The 23,164-nt window shown below is 28.1% G+C and overlaps 2 protein-coding genes across 6 annotated transcripts; both read left to right on the top strand.

Annotated features, from left to right (window-relative positions):
* The first annotated feature begins 2,422 nt into the window (after window positions 1-2,422).
* LOC136080093 (uncharacterized) lies at window positions 2,423-5,056 on the top strand. Its single transcript, XM_065796701.1, has one exon. The coding sequence runs from the start codon at window positions 2,423-2,425 to the stop codon at window positions 5,054-5,056; it is 2,634 nt and encodes an 877-aa protein (XP_065652773.1).
* Window positions 5,057-6,370: 1,314 nt separating this feature from the next.
* LOC136071789 (RNA-binding motif protein, X chromosome-like) lies at window positions 6,371-21,218 on the top strand. 5 transcript variants are annotated; one of them, XR_010638464.1, is made up of 8 exons: window positions 6,398-6,536; window positions 6,735-6,833; window positions 10,352-10,458; window positions 13,954-14,302; window positions 17,244-17,975; window positions 20,676-20,771; window positions 20,872-20,939; window positions 21,079-21,218. XR_010638464.1 is itself a non-coding variant. In XM_065797072.1 (6 exons), the coding sequence occupies exons 2-6, from the start codon at window positions 6,737-6,739 to the stop codon at window positions 19,109-19,111; spliced, it is 1,293 nt and encodes a 430-aa protein (XP_065653144.1). In that variant the 5' UTR covers window positions 6,371-6,536; window positions 6,735-6,736; the 3' UTR covers window positions 19,112-19,242. The 5 variants fall into 5 exon arrangements, 3 of the variants coding, with proteins under 3 accessions (XP_065653144.1, XP_065653145.1, XP_065653146.1); XR_010638465.1 differs by lacking the exon at window positions 20,872-20,939; XM_065797072.1 differs by lacking the exons at window positions 20,676-20,771; window positions 20,872-20,939; window positions 21,079-21,218 and adding an exon at window positions 19,104-19,242 and having other exon boundaries at window positions 6,371-6,536.
* The last annotated feature ends 1,946 nt before the right edge of the window (window positions 21,219-23,164 follow it).

The following is a 23,164-nucleotide window of genomic DNA, read 5'->3' as shown; positions in this document are numbered from 1 at the left end:
TTTAATAGAACTTAACTCATTTATTGATAAATGGAGCACGGTTTTCTAAGCAATGAGCTATGCAATTTTCTCAGTTCTGTTAATTAACCTTTAACACAAAGGCACACCATATGCATTAACAGGGACACTATCCATGCACAACATAGCACTGTTAATGCTAGTATTTTACAGCTGTCGATAGAATCAGCCTCTCTGAGAGCAACCACAGAGTTCGGGAAACCTTGCTACCAGCCGGCCTCAGAACTGTACCCTCAATAGGAGATAACAGGATGAGTTGCATAACCACTATTAAGAAGGCACAAGCAAAAACCTATGAGCAGAGCCAAGAAGATCCAGCATTCATCATCCAAGGCAGGAAACAATGTAACACAGGGTTACATCTACATCAGCCTAATAGATGAAGAAGAGGTTCGAGGCTCGTCAACACTATTATTCTTCATACCCCTAAAGTCTTTGCTTAGAAGGCCTTCTACAAGACAGTAGCTGAATGCAGCTAACATCTGCCCAAGATGAGTATTTATATCGAGGCATTATCCCTAGTCTTTACTCAACTAAGAGCCCCAAGGCAGAGGAAATTTTAGCTGGTTGCAGTTAATATTGGCCCAGGTGAGTATTTTTATCGAGACACCATCTCTAGCCTTTACTCAACCAAGCGCCCCAAGGCAGGGGATTTTTAAGTTAAAGTTTGTTTCTCCCAGCCTTTGCCTAAAAAAGTACTTTCTACAAGGCAGCAGTGCATGGGGCAGGTAGTACTGGGTTACATGATACCAGTGGCAGGGTGTCTTAATGATCCTGAACTTGACCTGGAGTAGTTAAAAGGAGCTACTTCCTGCAAAAAGTAATTTGGTTAACTCTAGAGTACACTTTTGATCAAAAATAGGTTAAACTTTAAATAAAATTATCAATAGTTGGATCTAAAATAAATAATGGTTTTTCTTGAAAAAATTTGATCAACAAGCAATGTAACTTTATATACCAAAACATAAATTATTGGTTTGAAATTTACAACAATGCAGATGGTGTAATCTGGGCCTATGTATTAACATGATTGTGCCGTTAAAATTGATCTAATTATATATAAATAAATGATTGAAAAAAAATATGTCCATATTTTGATTCTAAAGAATCATATAGTCATTATAAATGTTATAATATTTTAATTTTCTTTAAAACAAGTTTACTTGCAGTGTAGCAGTTATGAAGCATAATTTTTTTTGTATAAACGTGAAAATTTTGTGAGAAAATGAATGGATAATTTTAATTAAATCAACTCATCTTAATATACATACAAAAAACTATTGGTCTCTTTAATTAGTGTAAATAACTGTATTATATATAAACTATTGTTGTATTGCGACAGAAGGAACGTTGTGGGTGTGTCATTTATTACATTGTATATAACGTTTATAATGTTTATTATACCCTCGGGGGTATTTGCAAATGTATATTTATTGAGTAAAGATATTTACAAGCGTGTGAGAAAAACAAATATAGAATTAATATTACAAGCTATTTCGGCAATGAGTATAGTGATAAAGTTTGCAGATTTGGTGTCGCAATACGATGGTTCGGGTGAGTTTTCAGAATGGATACAGAAATTGGAACTGGTTGCAAAACTTCAAAAAGTTGACGAGTTGCATGTGGTGCTCCCCTTATTTCTCTCTGGCGGAGCGTTTGCCGTTTATCAAGGTCTTAGTGATGAAATAAAAGAAGACTACAAAGAAGTGAAAAATGCACTGACTACTGCCTTCTCTGCTTCTCCGCTAACAGCATACGAAGAATTCGTAAATTGCCGTCTTAAAGAGAACGAGTCTGTTGACGTATATCTCGCAGAATTAACGAGGCTGAGCAAGCTAATATCAACTCACGTAAGCGAAGAGTGGATAAGGTGCGCATTCATTCTCGGGTTACCTGACGAAGCAAGAAAACAGCTGCAAACCGCATGCTCAATATCAACAATGTCGCTGTACCAGATCGCTGAAAAATCAAGAAGTTTGGTAATTTTACGTCGTAAAGAATCATATTTTGTTAGTTGCGTGAATCCTGTTGCCATCAGTCCAAGGCAGGTTCCTCAAGGACGCGGAAGAAAGACCGTAACCTGCTACCGTTGCGGCGAGGATGGACATATCAGTCGAAATTGTAGCGAAGAAATTGACAAGAAGAGGTGCTTTGTGTGTGGAATGGACAATCACCTGGCCCTGCACTGCTATAAAAAGTGTACAAACTCAAAAAACGTGGAAGGGAAGCCACCCGTTTTTGTGCGAGCGGCTTCCCACAAAATTTAAAACCGCCAACTCTCTGCGTATATGTTAATGGAAGAAAAATAAAAGCATTGTTGGATACTGGATGCTCCAAATCCATTTTAAGTCGGAAAATTATAAACGAAAAAAATGTCAAACTCGCAAAAGAAAAGGTTGTTATGATGAATGGAAACTCAATTGAAATAAAACACCAGATTGTTGTTAATCTTTCTATAAATGATACCACCATCGATTTGGAATGCCTGGTGGCAGACATTGTTCCCGAATATCAAATGCTACTTGGTATGGACGCAATACGACTGCTTGGAGGTGTCCAAGTCGGGAGGGACGGCGAAACCATAAACTTCAATGTGGAACAACTAACTATCGGTGCTACTGCTGTTTCTCAAGAAAAAACGAGTGAAGTATCCTCGTCTACTATTCTAAAGCTGATTGATAAAGACTTCGTAGCAGAATTCAAAAATGGCAGTTGCAGCGTGTCTTGGAAATGGCTGATGGAACCACCAACGTTAACTAACAAAATTCCAAACTATCATATCTCTGAGGACGTTAAAAGTGAGTACGCAATGGAAATAAGTGAATGGATAGCACAGGGATGGCTGAAACCATTTGAAGGGAGATGTAATGGCATCATTCCATTGATGGCAGTAACTCAACGAAATAAGTTAAAAATACATCCGGTGATGGACTACCGGGAGTTGAATCAATTTGTATCCAGTCATATTGCAGATGGCGATGTTTGCAGTACCAAACTTCGCAACTGGAGAAAGTTGGGAGAAAATCTTGAGATAATCGACTTAAAGAAAGCGTACCTGCAAATTCGTGTCGACGAAGCATTATGGAAATATCAAGTTGTGGAATATGAAGGGCAGCGTTACTGTCTAACAAGATTGGGTTTTGGTTTAAATGTGGCGCCCAGAATAATGACTAAAATCTTAAAAAAGGTATTATCCTTAGATAAATTTGTCGAGTCTGGGACGGATTCATTTATTGATGATATCATTGTCAATAATAACATAGTGTCAAGTTGCAGAGTTCAAGAACTCTTGAAAAAATATGGCTTGGATTCTAAGTTGCCAGAAAAACTTGTCGGTGGTCGTGTGCTTGGATTGCGAGTGTACAAACAATGCAACCAAGTCCGTTGGAAACGTGAAAACATACCCAAAGTTCCGGATGGAAAAATGACACGTCGGCAAATCTTTTCTTGGTGCGGACAGCTGACCGGACATTTTCCAATAGCAAATTGGCTGCGCCCTTCGTGCAGCTATCTAAAAAGAGTTTCGAGTAGTTGTGGATGGGACTCTTTGGTGAACGAACGAGTTGTTAAATTAGTAAGCAGTTTGAATGAAAGACTTACAAAAGAAGATCCCGTTCATGGGTCATGGAACGTCAAAAACATTTCTGAAGCAACAGTGTGGTGCGATGCAAGCAGTTTAGCTGTTGGCATAGTTTTGGAAGTGGCTGGGGAAATAGTAGAAGACTGTTCGTGGCTGAGGAAACAAGATGATACGGCTCACATTAATCTTGCAGAGTTAGAAGCCGTGACAAAAGGAATTAATCTAGCAACAAAATGGGGATTCGAATGTATTAACATAAAGTGTGATTCGGCTACTGTTGTCGGTTGGTTGAGATCCTTAATTATCGGTGACAAACCCGTTCGAGTACACGGTCTTGGAGAACCACTTGTCCGTCGCCGGTTGTCATTAATTGAAGACCTTGTGAAGGAGTGCAATATAAAATTAAAACTTTTCCTGGTAAAGTCAGCAGAAAACAAAGCCGATGCTCTTACGAGAGTACCACAGAACTGGCTGCATGCAAACCATTCTGCAATGACAGCAAACGTTGTACCGCCTGATGTGAAGTCGTTTCATAATCTTCATCACTTTGGAGTCAATCGAACACTTTATTTGATGAAACAAACATATCCGAAGGAGAAAGTTTGCAGAAAAGACGTTGAATCAGTCGTGAAAAGTTGCGAAAGATGTTTATCGGTGGATCCTGCGCCGATTAGATGGGAAGAAGGAAATCTTGAAGTTGGAAAGAGCTGGCATCGTTTGGCTATTGACATAACCCACTACAAATCAGAGATTTACTTGTCTATTATTGACTGTGGAAAAAGGAGCAAGTTTGCAATTTGGAGAAGGCTACAGAACGAGAAAGAAACAACAGTGTGCTTCCATTTAGAAGAAATATTCCGAGAAAGAGGACCTCCGTGGCAAGTTCTACTTGACAACAGCAAGACTTTTCGCTCAAAACTCGTTGGTGAATTATGTGCAGATTGGGGAGTGTCCATCTTGTTTCGTTGCGCTTACAGGCCATCTGGAAATGGAATTGTTGAACGTCATCATCGCACAATCAAGCGCATGGCAGCCAGAAGTGGCAAAGACCCGTTAAAAATGGTATATTGGTATAACATAGCTCCCAGAAAAAATGGCGAGGAAACATCGCTCCCCTACAAAGCTATATTTTCCTACGAGTGGAAACCACACACAATTTCTGCCAAAACTAACGCGGAAGTTCTCCACAACTATACACAAGGACAAGAAGTATTTGTAAAACCACCTGACTCAAAATGCACGAGCGAATGGAACAGAGGAAGAGTCTCAGATGAAGGACGAGGAGTTTCGGTAGAAATCAATGGATTGCCGAGACACATGTCGGACGTCCGTCCTGCTCCCATTGTAGCTGACTTGTCTATCAGAGAATCGGAAGAACCCATCGCGGATAACCTAAATCTCCGAAGATCGACGCGAGTGCGGAGGTTTCCGAATAAGTATGCGGACTTCGTGATCTAGAGATCAAGGATCTATCAGAGAATCGGAAGAACCCATCGCGGATAACCTAAATCTCCGAAGATCGACGCGAGTGCGGAGGTTTCCGAATAAGTATGCGGACTTTGTGATCTAGAGATCAAGGGGTGTTGTAATTAGTGTAAATAACTGTATTATATATAAACTATTGTTGTATTGCGACGGAAGGAACGTTGTGGGTGTGTCATTTATTACATTGTATATAACGTTTATAATGTTTATTATACCCTCGGGGGTATTTGCAAATGTATATTTATTGAGTAAAGATATTTACAAGCGTGTGAGAAAAACAAATATAGAATTAATATTACAAAATGATTGAAAAAAAATATGTCCATATTTTGATTCTAAAGAATCATATAGTCATTATAAATGTTATAATATTTTAATTTTCTTTAAAACAAGTTTACTTGCAGTGTAGCAGTTATGAAGCATAATTTTTTTTGTATAAACGTGAAAATTTTGTGAGAAAATGAATGGATAATTTTAATTAAATCAACTCATCTTAATATACATACAAAAAACTATTGGTCTCTTGACAATTGAGCCTATAAATTAAATCTTCTGCAAAACGTGAGTATTTAACTTTCGATAAGTTCTTGGGAATTCAAATTTGAATATTACGTATTAAATATGCAGATATGTGAGCTTAAAACATTTAAATAAGAGGTGAAGAAAATTGTGTTAGTGAAAACCTAAAAAGTTTACATTTTTATGAAAACTTCTGCTGGAAATAAAAAATGTTTCATTTTGTATTTCTATTTTGGCAATTTAACCATGTGTCTGTAACCGTGCGTCGTTTTTTTTTTTTTTTTTTTTTACATTTGTTGGTCGTATTACAATTATATATTGCCAAAAAGAATAATAATAATAATAATAAACTTTCACAAATTTTTGATAAACGATATAACAAATATAAAACGAGGTATCTAAAAGAAAAATTTTTTAAAAGCATTTTATAAAAGTATTATTATGTTTAAACTTTTGATCAAATAGTTTATACAGAAAAATACTCAATGATTCCATTCAATATTTTTTATAAGTTGGTATATTTAATAGAAAAATGATAAAAGTATTGCATAAAACTAAATAACTTTACTTAAACAAAGTAGTGTGAGCCAATTAACCATGATTTAAGCAATACAAACAATTTAAAAAAATAAATAATTTAATAAATTTTTTAATACAAAAATTGATAAAAATAATTTCCAATACAGATTTTAAGATTGTTAAGTTAATAAAAGGCTCAGAATACCTTATACATAACCTTAAACTATTTCGAAAATCGTCAAGCCAAAAACAGCTAATTTGTGAGCATGCGTGTTTGGTACAATGCGCTGCGGTCTCAATCTATTGAAGAAAAGTCACGAAGTTACTGCAGATATTCTAACAGTTCAAGCAAAAGCGTCGCCTAGGTTGGATCCTATACTTTTCATTTCTACATTTAATTTTCTGTATTGAAAGGGTAATAAATTATAGAAACCTATAAAAAATTATTTTTGTCATCATAATATTCGTTTGCTTAAATAAAATGAATATGTTATTCATATTGTTCAACAACGGTTATTTAAGATGAAAAGTTGGTGATTTTGGTAATGTTAATTTTAGCTTTTGTTTTCATTTATAGGAGATTATATTTATATATTTTTTAATTTTAATTTAGAAATGAAAACGAATACTTTATACATAGCTGGACTGGATCCAAGTATTGACGAGGCTACATTGCAAGCAGAATTCGAAAAGCATGCTGTTATAGAGCGAGGTGTGTTTTTTTATATTAATAGTATTCAGTTAGTTTCTTCATTAAAAATTCATTTTAAAATTGATTCAAACTGTAAATATTAGGACAGATATGTAAGAAAAAAAAAGTTTTTTGATAAAAGTTTTTTTTTATTTTTTCTTAGATCATAGTTTATTTTTTGTTTGTTCTTGAATTCCTTTCCAGTATTAGTCATATGAGGAGATTTTAATTTTGTCTAACTATTTATTATTGATTATGGTTAACATAATTGTATTTTAACAATTATGTTAACCATAATCAATAATAACATAAAGATTTAAAGAATGAGGTTCAGAAGTTAAATGGATGCAAAGTTATAAGATTTTTTGTGCTCAAAAAGCTAGCTTTGTTAAACTGAAGGTCTTGTAATTTTGTATTAAAAATTGGCTGTGTAATAGCACTGAATAAAATAAAAAAAAACATCACTGCATTACAAGTTCAAACTAACATAATACACTAAATCTAGTGCAAAAATCAAAACAAAACATACGGCAAGGAAAAATAGCATAATATACATAGTTACTACAAAAAAATTCTAAATACCATTTCCTTTAGAAATTATAAATTTTTTTTGAATAGAGCAAAAGCTATCCATCCAGTTAGTGTGGCGCCACTATGTATTAAACAATAATATTAAAATTAACTTGATTTAGCAGCAAACAAACAACAAAATCATTAGCGGTTTGTTAAATTTTTTAGAAAATGTTAAAAAGTTGTTGTGCAGTAGGTTGTGCTAACAACAAAAAAATCAAGAATTTAAGTCTTCCTAAAGATGAAGTATTTCAAAGAAAGTGGTTGAATATGATAAATCATGCTGTAGAAAGTAGTGCATGTATCAAGCAATTGTCTCTTAAATCTTCTAATGTTTATATTTGTTTGGCACACTTTATTTCTGGTGGGTTACTTTTAAATTACATCTTAATTTAGTATTGCTAAATAAGTATTGAAATACCAGTACTTTTTATACCCTAAAATAACCAAAATAATATGTAGACAGCAATGGATTTGGGTCAATTACATATTTGTATTTAGTAATAATGGGTTATGTTGTCACATCTGTATTTGTAATGTATTTGGTTTAAAAAGAAATTGAAATAATCACTTGTATTAATTGAATTTTTTTATTTTAGTAACAAATAATCTTTTTGATTTTTAACACTTAAATAAGTTTAAGTCAGTTTTAAAGTGATACATGTCAAAGGACTTGTTTTTATTCTTTTATTTATATACCATCTTATCAGTATTGTCTTGGAAGCTTTTTAATTGTTTATCAAGTAGTTTCAGTAATTCTTCTTCAATTACTTTAAAGGAAGCTAATAAAATATAAAAACACAATAATAAATAAATTAACTAAATTAACATTTTCCTACAAACTACAGCAATGATATAAGTAAAAGAAAATTTTCAATAGAATAAACAAAAACTCAGTTAATTTAAGATTAAGTTAATAAATTAAAGTTAATCTTTAGTCCTTAAATTTTAAAAAAAAAGGAGAAAATATTTGTAATTTTTCTTAATGTAAAATGCAAGTATTTTTATTTTGAAAACGATAATTACATATATTTCAATTTGTATTTGGCTATCTAGAATTACCACGTTTGATCAAATGTATTTGACCCTAACCTGAAAGTTGCCTAGGTGATTATGGTAATAGTTGTGAGTGACAAGAAGTGATCACTAAGTAGTGCAAATAATTATTTATGAAAAAAAACATATAATTTAAATAGTGTATAGGGAATTTCAGTCTAAGTAAAATTATTTGTTGTCAATGTTCTATTGAATTATTAAGGAGTATTTAAAATTTGAACATTCCTATTTTTTCAGATTTTTTAAATTTTTTACCTTGACAGAGAATCTTTGTGACCAGTTTATCAATGTCAACTGTCCAATCGACAAGTGAAATTTCTGCAATAATCAAATCACTCTTAACTAGACTTTTCAAAGTAACTTCAAACAACATATCAAAGTTCCAGCTTTTAAAAATTTTAATCAAATAACTTATAATTTTTTGTCATTAAAACAAGGAGTCTTTTTTTTACTATTTGCCTCCCTAAAGCCAAATCCTTTTTTTTTATATTGTTGAAATAAAGATTTAGGGGCTATTCAGCCTTAGGGAGGCAATAGAGTAAAAAAAAAAGCTGCTTTTTTAATTGACAGAAAATGTTAATATTTTCATAAAAGTCAATATTTTCATGAGCTGGCACTCTGATATTCGTAGTTACATGGAAAGATCTAGTTTATATTGATTTGATTATTGCATCACCCATTTATCTCTTTACTGCAAATCAAGAGCCATACATTTATATATATGTGTGTGTGTGTGTAGGTTTGGTCAGGAAGGCATGCAATTTCATGCCATAATGTGACCATGCAAATACTTTTTGATTTTGAAAACGTGACCACAGCTGTTACGGTGTTTTAAAAAATTTGTATACAATTAAAAATGTGCTAAAAAAATTATTTTAACTTATCTTTATTAAATTTTCTATAAAAATTATCTATCTTGAATTATCTTGAAAGAAACTTAAATATTAAAAAAAAAATTGAACTTAAACGCAACTAAAATAAATGAACTATAACGATAAGATTATTTAAATTATGTTGGGAATAAATAACTTTAAGTCGTTTATCTTTACTAATAATTTTATACTATAATATTATGCAAAACCCTTTTAAATAAAGTAACAAGTTTTATCTAACAACTGTTTAACAAATACTTCCATTTAAACATTATAAAAAAAAGATTTAAAAAAAGTTCTTCACAGTAACAAACTAAAGAAAAAATAATCAAATCATTTCTTTAAAAAGTTGGTATAATTTTTTAATTTAAAGACAATAAAAAAATGCATACTTATATAAATATTAAAAACATATACATATTCATTAAAACTTAAAATAAAAAATCATTAGCAGTGGATTTGTTTCAATAATATAACAATGTAAGTAAAGATCAAAGTTATTTAATTCAAACAGCATTCAAAAAGTTTGTCTTTTTTCTCTTCTTAACAAAACCTTTCTTCTTTTCTGGTGTATTAACTTTGACGGTTTTTATATAAAGTTTGTTAAAAAGACAATAATTGTTTAATGTCATCATTTATAAAATTTAAATTTCTATTATTTTTTTGAAATTATATTTATTATAAAAAATCTTATATAATTAAAATAATATAAATAAAAATTTATACAGCTTTCATTGATACTTTAATTAAAATCACTAGTTATGTTATCTAAAAGTGCTTTGGTAATATAAAAATAATAGTATAATATAAGATAATATAATATAAGATAAATTTATCAAAGTTATTTTTCTCTTGACATAATTAAAAACCATTTTTTTAGAGCATTTTTAAAATGGTAAAAATCATGATCAAATTGTCAAAAAAATATATTACTTATGATAGTCATTAAAAGGCTTGCTTTCGTACACCTATCTGGCCAAGCTTTGTGTGTGTATGTATATATGTATATATAAAATATGTGTATATATAATATTTATTTAGTGACTGTCATCAAGGATAAAGTTACTAGGGAGTCGAAAGGTTTTGCATATGTAATGTGTGCCAGTCATAAAGATGCTACAGACGCAATGAAAGAGATGGACGGGAGGGTAAATACTTCTTTATTGGTTAATTTTCTTAATATTTTACAAAAGTTTACATCTTTTTACAGGTAAGGTTAAACAAAGTTAAGCGCTTGCAGGGTTCTCAATATATACTTAGACTCCCACTCAGTTTATTTTCATGCAGGCATTTAATTTTGAGCACGTTTATGAGTAGCAACTTTAATGGATATATTTATAATGTAAAAGTATGAATTTAAGAAGAAAGAAATTGTTTTTTAAATAATTGAATATAATTGAAAGACAAAAGATTTTTATTATCAGTATATTCTTGAAAATTTGAGTGTTTAAAGTTTACACTGCAGGGCTCGAAGCTAAGCTTATGGCGAAGGTGTGAAAAGCTTATAGCTTTTCACACCTTCGCCATAAGTTTTTTCTTTAAAAAAATATTTTTGGGATTTTTAAAAAAAAAGTTTTTGGTTGTTTTTAAAATTTAGCATTTTTTAAATTTTTTTTTTGGCAATTTTTAAAAGTAATATTTTTGTCATTTATGTCACACTAAATTTATAGTTTGAATAAAATGATCATTTGCTCTTTCTCATGGAGAATTTCAGTTAACGTAAAGCACTTTTGAATTTAAATTACTTTCGATCTATATGTGGAAACCAATAATGTTATAAAAGGTCGTTAAAGCGAAAAGTTGATAAGGGAAAAGACATTAAAGAGAACTTTATCTTCGTTTTCTTTTTTTTTTCAACAAAACAGCCTGGTTTTTATCTTTCTTTTTGAAATGTTGCACAAAATTAATTAACTTATTATTAATAATTAATATTATTTTAAACAATTTTATATTTTTAATTTTACTACTTATATATATTAAAATATATATTAAATCATTTTTATTTAAAAATGTTTTTTATTAGTTAGTTAATGCTAGTAGAAACCAGCAACTTTTTTGCTTTAACGTTTTTCGCTTTATCAACCTTGAACCTTTTAAAGTTATATTTACTTTGATTTACTGAATGGATAAAGTACATCACAGTAAATTTACTTATAAACTTAATCAAAACAACCAGTTAAGTTGCTTCAGTAACTTACAGTTACTTAAATAATATCAATTATATTAATTTACTTAATATACTCATAAACTCACAAAAGTTAGTCATACAAATGTTTCTATTTATATCTATTATGTTTTTAACACGTAATATAAGCTTCTAACTAAAAATTATTTTAACAAAAATTGTTGAATAGAATATGAAAAATGCGATATCATTTTTTTACATTTTCATTTTATTTAAAGCAATATCAATATTAAACATTTTCTATAAATATGCAAGTTGTTTTTAGGAATTTTATTTTTAAAAAATATATATTTGAACAAAAGAATTTTAGTCTAATAATTTTGCAATTGACAAAAATTGGAAAGTTTTAAAAAATTTGAAAAAAAAAGGGAGAATGAGGAAGAAAGTTTTTTTTTTATAAATCGTAAATTTCGATAACGTTTTGATTTATTTATATTTTGTTTCTTAAAAATAGTTTTAAAAGTAGAAACATTCTATTGCAAACATTAAACCAGTGATTGCATAAGTTAAAATAAAATATAATAAAATAAAAATTTAATTAAAATAATCAAATAAAAATTAAATTAAAATAATCAAATTATTTTACTTCTGTTTAAAGAAATTTTTTTCTAAAATAAAAATTTAAGCATATTCTTAAACTTAAGGAAATATAATTTGATTTATTAAACCAAATTTTTTTGTTTCACTTCTTATTGGAAAATAATTTGAATAAAAAAATTGAATGCAAACATCAATTTAAAAACCATTTGAATGAAAAACTCAATTATACTCAATTTTTTAATATTATGCTAGTTCAAGAAACAATTTATAAAAAACATGGTATCTAATGTTTTTTTGCTTTTCATCTTATTCGTTTGGTCTATAGATAAGTCTTGAATGGTCTATAAGCATATTTTTACGCAAATATGAAGTTTTATGATGATGATGTTTTAATTTATTAATTAGAACAATTTTATTTATTTGCTTTGTTTTAAACGCGTTTTATGTTATTAAGGTTATAAACAGTATAAAACAAGTTGTTTTGCATTAGTACAAGCTCTTTATGTTTTTAAAACAACTTTGTTGTTTTGTTTTTTTTGTTGTTGTTGTTTTATAGCTTTTTACAATGACAATTAAATACTCTTTAAAAATAACACATGTGTTTATCGTCAACATGAACGTATTAAATAGTTTTCTATGACTATTTAAAGTGGTTTAATTATTGTAATGTTTGTTTTTACTCTTTTTTACTTTTACTTTTTTTTAATTACATTTTAAGTAAAAACAGTTACTAAAAGCATGGGCGGATACAGACCATGCTGTAATTGGGGACGGTTTTAAATATTTTTCGATTTGGGAATAGCAGACTATCTAGTAATTTTGATTTTGGACCACATAATTTTATTAAAATTGTAATTTTATTTAGACAGCCTAAATATTTTATTTCTGTTTTCAAACCACATAGACATAAATCTATATCTACATTCCAACCACATACTATCTAATAAAAGAATATATTATCTAAATAAGGATGAGTTTATCTATAAAAGAACAAAAAAGCATGCCAAACAATATTACAGGCTGTATTTGCATAAGGGTGTATAGGTGTGATGTGTAAGTCTGCCGTTTATTTCGTTCAGTAGAGTCTTGTGATGTTAGTAACCAGTGTAAAAGATTCATCTTTGAACTACACCAAGCCAGCCCAGTCATTCTCCAGAAAACCATGATGGATTTAACACCTATCCATGGATTTATAACTGCTTTCTGATTCTAAAAAACTAGCCCAGGCGTCTTCCAGAGACAAACATCTCCCGCAGTGACAGTAATCGTGATTTGGAAAAAAGTTGTGCTTCATGGCCGCAACACTAACCCTTACGGGCTAGGCCCAATATTATTTAAAAACTTTAGCATTTAAATTCGCTGAATGGTCACTCACGAGCAGTGAACGTCTGAGGGAAGAAATAAAGTACATTAGAATAAAGGAGAATTATTTTTTGAACAAAGCATATTTTGACAGTTGTCAAGACAAATAAAGTTTAATAGAGGAATATTTAAAAATAAATAAGACAGACAATGCACCCAAACAGTACTTACAATAATAAAAAAAGTTTTTTTTATAAACACTAATATGAACAAAGATATACAACAAATATATCACCAAACAATAACTTATAAAACAAAAAAATGATTATAAAGTAAAAAGTATGCATACAACAATGTAAGGCCTCAGATTGGAAAAAAACATTAATGCTGATGCATCTTAATTAGCATATTTTGTAAATTCATAATAAAACATACTATATATATATATATATATATATATATATATATATATATATATATATATATATATATATATATATATATATATATATATATATATATATATATATATATATATATATTATGTTTTTTATTAAACCTTAAGTGTGCATCATTATTGCTAACTAAATAATTAAATTAAACTTTTATCTAATAGATAATTGCTGACAAACCAATTAAAGTAAAATACTCGACTAGTGAAACACCTGATTGGTTAAATGTTCTTCAAGATCGAGGTGCTGGAGCTACTGGAGTTTCACCTGGTAGAGGAGGTCCTTTGAGAGGCAGAGGTCCTTTTCCAACTAGAGGTTCTCCTAGGGGAAATGGTTTATCTAGGGGTGGAGGGTTTTCCAGAGGTGGTGGATTTTCTATGATGGGTGCTGGACCTCCAAGAGGTGCAGGTATGTCTGGTAGAGGTGTTCCAATGAGAGGAGGTACTCCAAACTTACGAGGTAATGCAGGAATGCAACATGGATTTGGTGAGAGAAGGTTTGATTCACCTAGAGGTTGGTTTTTAAATTCTTTGTTATCACTTCATTACTTAAGTATTAATTTGTTACTTTTGTTAAAATGTCATGTTATTTGACATTTACTACTGTTAATTATTGCTACCAACACTCACTTCTGCTTAACATTAAAAAAAGTTAAAAAAAATTAGATTTTTTTTTCATAAGTGAATAATATTTTTGTAGTTATTATTTATGTTTATTTTTTGTTTTAAAAATACTCTTCATGTCACGTGTGGCTTAAACTTTATTATGTCAATTTATAACTATTACTTTTCTTTTTTTTTAAATTATATATTTAATATATTTATATAAAGTTTAAAAACATAAAAGTACTTCAAGATATAATTGATATAGGCCATATAACCAGGAAGGCATGTGATTTCAAGTATTTATATGACCATGCAAATAATGTTTTGTTTTGATGATTAAACTGCAGTTTTAAACAAATGCGCTGAAAAAATTGGTTTTTAATTACGTTGAAAATGAATAACTTTGACACCTTTATCTTTACTAACACTTTTATATTAGCAAGACGCTTTTAAATAAAGTAGTTAATGATTTTAATTGAAGTATTATTGAAAGTTATAAATTTTTTATTTATATTATTTAGTTATATAAGATTTTTTTTACAAGTAAAAATAAAAAAAGTAAAATTTATTTAAAAAAATATATATTATAAGTGATGACTTTAATCAGTGAAGGTTTAATAAAATTTATAAAAGAATCATAGTTTTTGTTAAGAAAAAAAAGACCAACTTTTTGAAAGCCATTTGAATTAAATAACTTTGATCTTTATTTATGTTTTTATATTATTGAAACACATTTAAATAAAGTAACAAATCACTGCTAATGGTTTTTTAAAAAAACATTAATGAATAGTATATATTTTTTTATATTTATATAAGCATTTATTTTTTATTGTAAATGTTTTTAGATAAAAAGAATTATATTAACTTTTTAAATTAAACAATTTTATTTTTTTGTGGGAAGAATTGTTAAGAATCTTTTTTTAAACTTTTAAAGGTGCGCGTTTTTTAAACAATTTGTTAGATGTAAGTTGTTACTTTATTTAAGAAAGGTTTCATATAATATTATACTATAAAAACATTAGTAGAGATAAACAATTCAAAGTTCCAAACAAAATTTAGATAATCTTATCATTATAGTTTATTATTGATTTTAGTTAAGTTTTAATTTTATTTTTGTTATTTTAGTTTTGTTAAGTTATTTTTGTTTTGTTTTTTGTTACTTTTTTTATGAAGATTTATTTGCTTCTTTTATGAAAATTTTTTTTATAAGTTACTTTATAGTAAAGATAATTTTTTAACGTGTACAAAATTTTAAAGCATATTAACAGCTGTGGTCAAGCTAAGTAAAATCAAATAATATTTGCGTAATCATATTATGACGTGAAATCACAAAAAGAAACTTTTGTAATCAATGTAATCAAACTTGTTAGTAATTGCAAACCAATCAAAAATTATTACTAAAGTTTATTATAAAATTTTCCAAAATTTTAAAAAAAAGGAAAGATTTCAAATTGCTGCAAAAAAAGTATTAAGGTTAATTTTAGTAATTATATATATACTAAAAAAGATTTTTCATTTACAAAATTATTAGAAAGGTTATTTGAATATCTAAATTTTATTTCATTTTTCTGTACTTATTGTTCTTATGTTTTTTAAGGTACAGGTTGTTAACTTTTATTAATTCATTAATACTGTTTTATTTGTTTTTTGTTTTGAAGTTAAATTTAAATTTTTAGAATAGTCAATAAAAGAAATTTAATCATCTTTGTTTTTGTTTGAGAATCCATTAGTACATATAAATATTTTCTAATGTAAAAAATCTGGTAACAAAATCAGTAAAGTCAGTAATGACAGATAAGTACAAAAGTTTTTTTACTCACATTTACCATAGGTATATTGGGTGATAGCATAACAAAACATAAATAAAATGCTGTTTTACAAAGGTGACACTGTAAAAAATAAAAACAAATTTATTTTTAAAGTTTCATGCACTGACTCGATCAAGCCTCTGGAATGCACTTTTTCAGACCAATAAGCATTTTGATTCGTATTTTTAAACTTTTTTTCTAATATAAATTAAAATAAATTATACAGATAAATGTTTTTCAATGCAATGATTTTATTAAATAGTTTTCCCTTACCATCAAGAATCTAGAAATAATTGTGCTTAAATAAACATATATTGTATAGTAGACCTTGACAATACATTTGTCATATGCTTATTTTTAACAATACTTCTGTCATGCTTATTTTTTAATCATACACAATGGGGAATGTAAGTTGCAATATTTCTGACATATTTGAGGGGATTTCTTGTTATCAGATTTTTAGTTAATTGAAAACTATAGACTATTTAAATGGAATAGTTAAGATTATCGGTTTTTAAAAATAACTCAAATTTGTTAATTTACAAAAATTAAAAATATAAGTTGACTGCAACAAAGTTCAAAAAAATCACTAAGCAAACTCTTAACTTGTACGTAAAAACTTATTACTATATTAAAAAACTTTTAATACTGGTTTAACTACAAAAAATTAAAATAAAAAATTTGTTATATCCCAAATCTTAATTGAAATACAAAATTAGTCAAGCTTATTTAAGATATAGCTATTAAAAACTGCAGAAATCCTTAACAAAATATTTTCAAAACAGGCATTTCTCTAACTTTCTAATCATCTAATGGTTTTAAAAATACAGGCATTAATTTTAACATCAACCAATGAAAGTTATTCTAAAGTTCAGTAATTAGTGTTTTTAATATAGCCTTTGGTACTGATTAGTTTATTTTTTTAGTTTTATTTAATTTCAAATTACAAACATAAACAATATTGATGCATATTTTTGTATTTTATTTAAATATTATTTCTTTCTTATTTATTAGTTATTAAATTCTTTTTTTGAATACTAGGACCTCCTCCTTTCATTGATTCTCCAGATCCAAGATCAATGCGTCGTCCTGGGCTTCCAATGGGAGAATTAGAACCTCCTAGTAAAGTTCCACGAAGTGGGGACTCCTTTAGAATGATTGATGATCGCCATCCACCAATGCGTCAACCATTTGGTGAGCAGGCTCCACCGAGACAACCTCTAGATACTTATGCACTTGGTCCTCGAAGAGATGACAGAGGAAGTTATATGGAAGCACCAAGAGAATCATTTGCTCGTGATCCTTATATTGATAGAACCAGGGAATCTTATGAAGCGCCAAGAGATGTGTATGCTCCTAGAGATTTGTATGCTCGGTCTGCTGCTCCTGTTGATAGAAGTTTATTTAATGAGAGATCAGCAGCTGTTAGTGGGGCGTACATTTCCCCAGCATATGAAAGATATGCTCCCTCCCAAGTTTCACGAGATCGAGATCCATACGCTTCTCCAAGAGATCCATATGCTGCTCCTAGGGATCCTTATGCAGCAATTGCATCTCGATCTGCTGAAGATACCTTTTCGAGAACTCCACAGCGTGATACATTTAGAAATGGAAGAGGTTCTCCTCCCTCAGTGAGAGGTGGTTTTGAACCAGGTAGGAGAGGGTTTGAGCCAGCACCAAGTAGTTATGTTGATTCTGCTAGAGATTCTTTTGCTCAAGAACCTAAAGCTGTTATTAGAGGAACGGAAAGATGGTCTGGTGATCCTTATTCAGGTAAGAATACCTAAAATATATATATATTTTTAAAAGACTTTATTTTATACAAAGAAACTTTAGGGAAATATTTATGTTTTTTCAAAAAATTTAGATTCAAAAGGCTTTTTTATTGAAACTTTTTAGAAACAATAGGATGAATGTGATGGTTTAAGTTTTCTAAATTGTAAATTAATGTATATCTAAAGCTTTTTTTTTTTAAAAAAAAAAATCAAAATAACTCTTGGTTTAAAATTTTACTTGACTAAAATTAAAAAATTTTAAATGTGTATAAATACCTAATTCCAAATTAAAAATCATCTTGAAACTAAGATTCATAAATAAACAAAAGACGAAAATTCAATATAAAGAAATAAATAGACTAATTAAAAAACATTTTTGCTCTTAAAAATTTTAATTTTTGTTTTTCAAATATTCTTAAAAAGTAAAAAAAAAAAAAAAAATTTGATCAATACAAAATAATGCAATTTCTATTAATTATGATGTAAGTTTTTGGTATGAATCTAATCGTCATTCAGTTTTACTCAAAATATTTAAATTATTTAATACTGTTTTCATATAAGTTAAAGAAAAATGAAATTTAAAGAAATTGAAATTAGTTTAAAAGAAATTAATGATTTCAACTTAACTTAGGTAATTCACTTTTATTGGTGACTAATAATTTCTTTGAACACTAAGTTGTATATAGGCAATGGTATAAAAACTAGCTGTATATACTTGTGTGTTTACTCAGTAGCACACTCTTTTTCCTTTATTACTCGAATAAACTTTTTTCTTAGAAAAAAAATCATTACTTATATTAATAATAAAAAATAACACATTGCTAATGTTAACAAAACAAATTTGTTATAAATATACAAACAAAAAGCTCAACCTAAAACATTTAAATAATAAACAATAATAAGTAAAAAAAGAAACTTTAAAAACATCTTTGTTCTTGCAATTATGTTATTAATTTTGGACTTAATCAACTTGAATTGATTGAATTAAAAGTATTCAAGTTTTTGATTTAAAAAATGTTCAAATTTTTAATTGTTTTAATATATATTTTTTTATTTTAATTTTCATTGTGGGTAGCGTTTAATTGTAAATCACGATAAATCCTAGTGAACTGTTATTTTTGTGCAGGTTATTAAACAATGGAACAGTTAATAATGAAGAATTTCATCCAACGTTAAAAGAATGATGAGTAATGAACAATAGAAATTTTTTAAAATTGCGGAGATTGTACTTTTTCTAGTACTTAAATATATGTTTGAAGCTCTTACATTGAAATTTTTTTTGTTTAAAATGATAAATTACATGTTTGTTAAATGAAGTTTTTAAAATCAAAATACCAATTTTATTATTTAATGTCAATTGTTACAGGGCTCAGAATTTTTGTGTAAGTGAAGTTTTAATTAAATAAATAATAGTTTGAATATTTTACTGAAAGATTGAAAAAAAACAACAAACAAACAAAAATAACTTTAAAAAATAAAATTAATATTTTAGAATACGTAATGAATTTCTTACGATCGGAATACTAATGCATTTTTAAAAAGATGTTTACAAATTAGGTTGACCGTATAGACGTTGTTAAAAATACAGTGAAATGTGTTAACTTTTTTAATACACGTTAAAAATACAGTGAAATGCGTTAATTTTTTTTGGTACACATTAAAAATAGTTTTACTTTTTTATTTCATTGAAATTTAAACATTGTGCTAGTCACATTAAGCACTAAAATATTAAAAAAAAATTCAGTATTTATTAAATCTACGAAAACTCCAAAATTTTGTGCGATTTTGGGCCCTGTAACTAATACAAGCTTTTCTTCTTAAAAAAAATCAACTCAATGTTATTTGAACACAGAAGTTCATATAAAACTCAAGAAAGGATCTTTTTCACTTTTAATGCGAGTTTAACAGAGAAATTTTCACTTGACTCAAAAGACTGCAGTTATGAAGAAAGAAAGAACAAAGAACAAATATAGAAAACATGGTAAATCTTTTTCTAAATATTTCAAAACAATAGTACTTGTAATATGAAGATAAAAAAATGTATTTAAATAACGTTTAAACAGCATCAAAATTTCTGAATTAAATTATTTGTTTTTTGCAATCATGTAAGCATTTATAAAATGTGCTATTTCAATGCAATGAATTCAATATTAAAAAAAAACAAATTAGGCATAATTTATTGAATTAATAAATATTTCAATTATGGTTTATTTTTGCTTAATTTTTTATTTACTTTTTCTTTGATAAAAAACTTTTTATATTTATAAAATATCAGAAGCATGGCAGTGGTTCCAGGGAAGAATACAGATTTCGTTTGAAAATTAATTAATTTTTTCTTTTTTTAAGTATATCATGTTCTGTACTTATGGCATCGTTTCAAAGTATCTTTGAATCATTTCAAACTCTGAACTTTGTTTAAAATGATAATAGCTTCAGTATGTAAAAAGTTTTGGAGGAAAAAAAAATGGTTAAAATTTAATTGCTGGAAAGTAGTACAAAATAAAAGTTCATCCTGGGTGCCATAAACTTTCATTTCTGGATATAAATTTTAGAAAATTAACACCGTCAAGATATTTTAAAATGTAAAGTGGTTTAATAGTTTTTAAATGGTTTTAACAAAAAAAAATTATGACGCCTTTACGTGAATTGTTGGGTTAGTTTATTAAAGAAATACATTGTAACTTTTTTTTTCTTCCAGCGTAATTTTAAGATGGTAGTCATGATACAACTTGCTTGATTTTTATCAGTTGTTGTCAAATCTTTGAATAATAACAAATCGTTGGCATCAATTCAGGTAAAATTAATTCTTAGATTTTAATTTAATTTTTCTTGTATCATATATTTTTTAAATTTCTAATTAAGCAAATTAAAAACGTTTTAAAATTTTATCTTAGTTGTATTAGACGGGTCCATCGTTTCCATCGTCCATTAGTTTTAAAATTGATTTCATTTTCTAGTTGAGGTACTAACATAATAACATTTTTATTAAAGAAGTTTTTTTGCAACTTAACGTCGTGTTTGTTTTTTATGTATATAGTATATGATTCTATATGTTAAATTGATCTTAGTGGTTGAAAACAAAATTTTTTATTGTTTTACAGGCATATGACGGAAGATTATCGGGGATTTTAGTCAAGCCTTATATTTCGTGTTTTGTTACTTTATAATTGTGATGAACAATTCTGAGTTAGAAATAAATGGAATTTCTATTTGAATGAAAAAAGATTATTAAAAACGTTAATTATGTTCTTGGTTGTTTCTGTTTACCAACTTCCAATTGGAAAGACTACCCTTAAAAAAAAGGTTGTTATGATCGCCCTTGAAAATATTTTCCTAACGTGCCTAGTATTTAGTGGGAATATTAACAATTTTCAATCAAATTTTTTCACTATTTAGCTTTTCAACTCTTTTCAATTCATTTAGACAAATAAGATCAAATCAAATATATTTAGACTGAGAGGTGTGCAACATTTTTGAGAAATTTACATAAACAAGTACTAATATTAAATAAATACCTGAAGATTTTTGAAGACAACATTTTAGTTATTAACAAAATTAACAATAGTGATAAATAATATCAGTAATAGTAATTACTATTTACTCAAAGAACTACAATAGTTAGAGTTCTTTATTAGTTACGAAATTTTCCTTTCCAAAGTTTGTAATTTGAGTCTTTATTTAAATTATACCTTAAATTGTGACGGCCATGGTCAGGAGTCTTGTTTTTATAATGTGTTTATAGAATCTACCTTAAAAAAAGTACTTTACTTTGAAAAAAATAAACTTAGTGAAAAAATTAGTAATCTTATTTAAATATACAATAAAACAAAATTGTAAGATAAAACCAAAAAAAATTACTAATCTTATTTAAATATACGATAAAACAAAAATCAGTATTTAAAAATTATGAAATATGAGCCACTTTATCTATTGAAATGATGATGAAACAGCTGTTTAAATTTGACCGCAAGAGTTGAATTGTTCTAAGCGGACTCTTATTTTGACAGGAATCGCTAAGTTGATTTTTTAACTACTATAGCGAAGACCATTATTTCTATCAAAAAAGCGTTCTCTAATGTTGCAGAAATATTTTTTGGTATTTCTTACTTTCATTATGCCGAACAAGAGTGAAATTTAATATTGTATAGGGAATAAAAACAAATTAATGTTTTTGTGTTTCATAATAACTTAGAGATGGAGTCAAGATACTAGAATGGTTTGACATGCTTCCTCCACGTAAAAATTTCACTTTAAAGCCATTTCAAACATTAGCCTAAAAATGCAGAAATGATGAAGCTTCTTGGTTTTTCATTCTTTTATATGTCAATTTTTCTTGATTACCAAACACCTTTTATTTCACATTTTGTCAAAAAATTTATTTTTCTTGTACAAAAACAAGCGCCAATCTAAGCCTAAGAAACAGCTATTTTTTTAATTAAAAAAATAGGTTCGTTTTCTGAATCTTGACAACACAAAAAATATAAAAATGTTGGCAAAAAAAATATACATATTAGTTTGCTATGTATTTTTGTGTTAGAGTAGAGCTTCGTGACTCTTTTTTTTCAGATTTAGTTTTAAGTGTTCCAAGAAGACCTAACAACGGACTTGTCACAGAACACCGATATAGCATTTAACTAGGAAGTTCACGCCTCCTTCCTTACCGATAGCGCGAAATATGCCCAGAGCTAGCTTCGAATCCTAGATCTCTTGCTTCTAATGCAAGCGCTCTAACCACTATGCCACGGGCGCTACTAAACTTGTTATAAAAGTAATAATTGCTTATGATGAGTGTGAATTGTTTTTACCCCTGACTTTTTCCGCTTTTAAACATGGCATTAGTGCTCCATTAAGTAATATATTGAATCCCAACAAAGGCTTGATCTTCTTTGTTTTTTGAAGCTGTTTATAACTGTAATCTGCATGTTAATGATTGAAAAAGCTTTTTTAATCTTTAACTATTCTTTTCAGGTTATGAACTTGAATTAAAGAATAATATCTAGCAAAAGAAACTGAATCAAATTCTTCCAACAAGACTGCAGTCTTGCAGTGTATATATTGAAAAATAATAATACTATGCACAATGGGGCCTAACAAAGGAAAAATGGCCAAAAATGGTATAAAGGAATTCATACTTAAATGGATTGAGTCTTTTTTATCAAATAGAAGGCAAAGAGTTGCTCTTGAAGA

The sequence above is a fragment of the Hydra vulgaris genome, chromosome 05, assembly GCF_038396675.1.
Source record: "Hydra vulgaris chromosome 05, alternate assembly HydraT2T_AEP".
Lineage (NCBI taxonomy): Eukaryota > Metazoa > Cnidaria > Hydrozoa > Anthoathecata > Hydridae > Hydra > Hydra vulgaris.
This window is presented reverse-complemented; position numbering and strand designations above follow the sequence as displayed.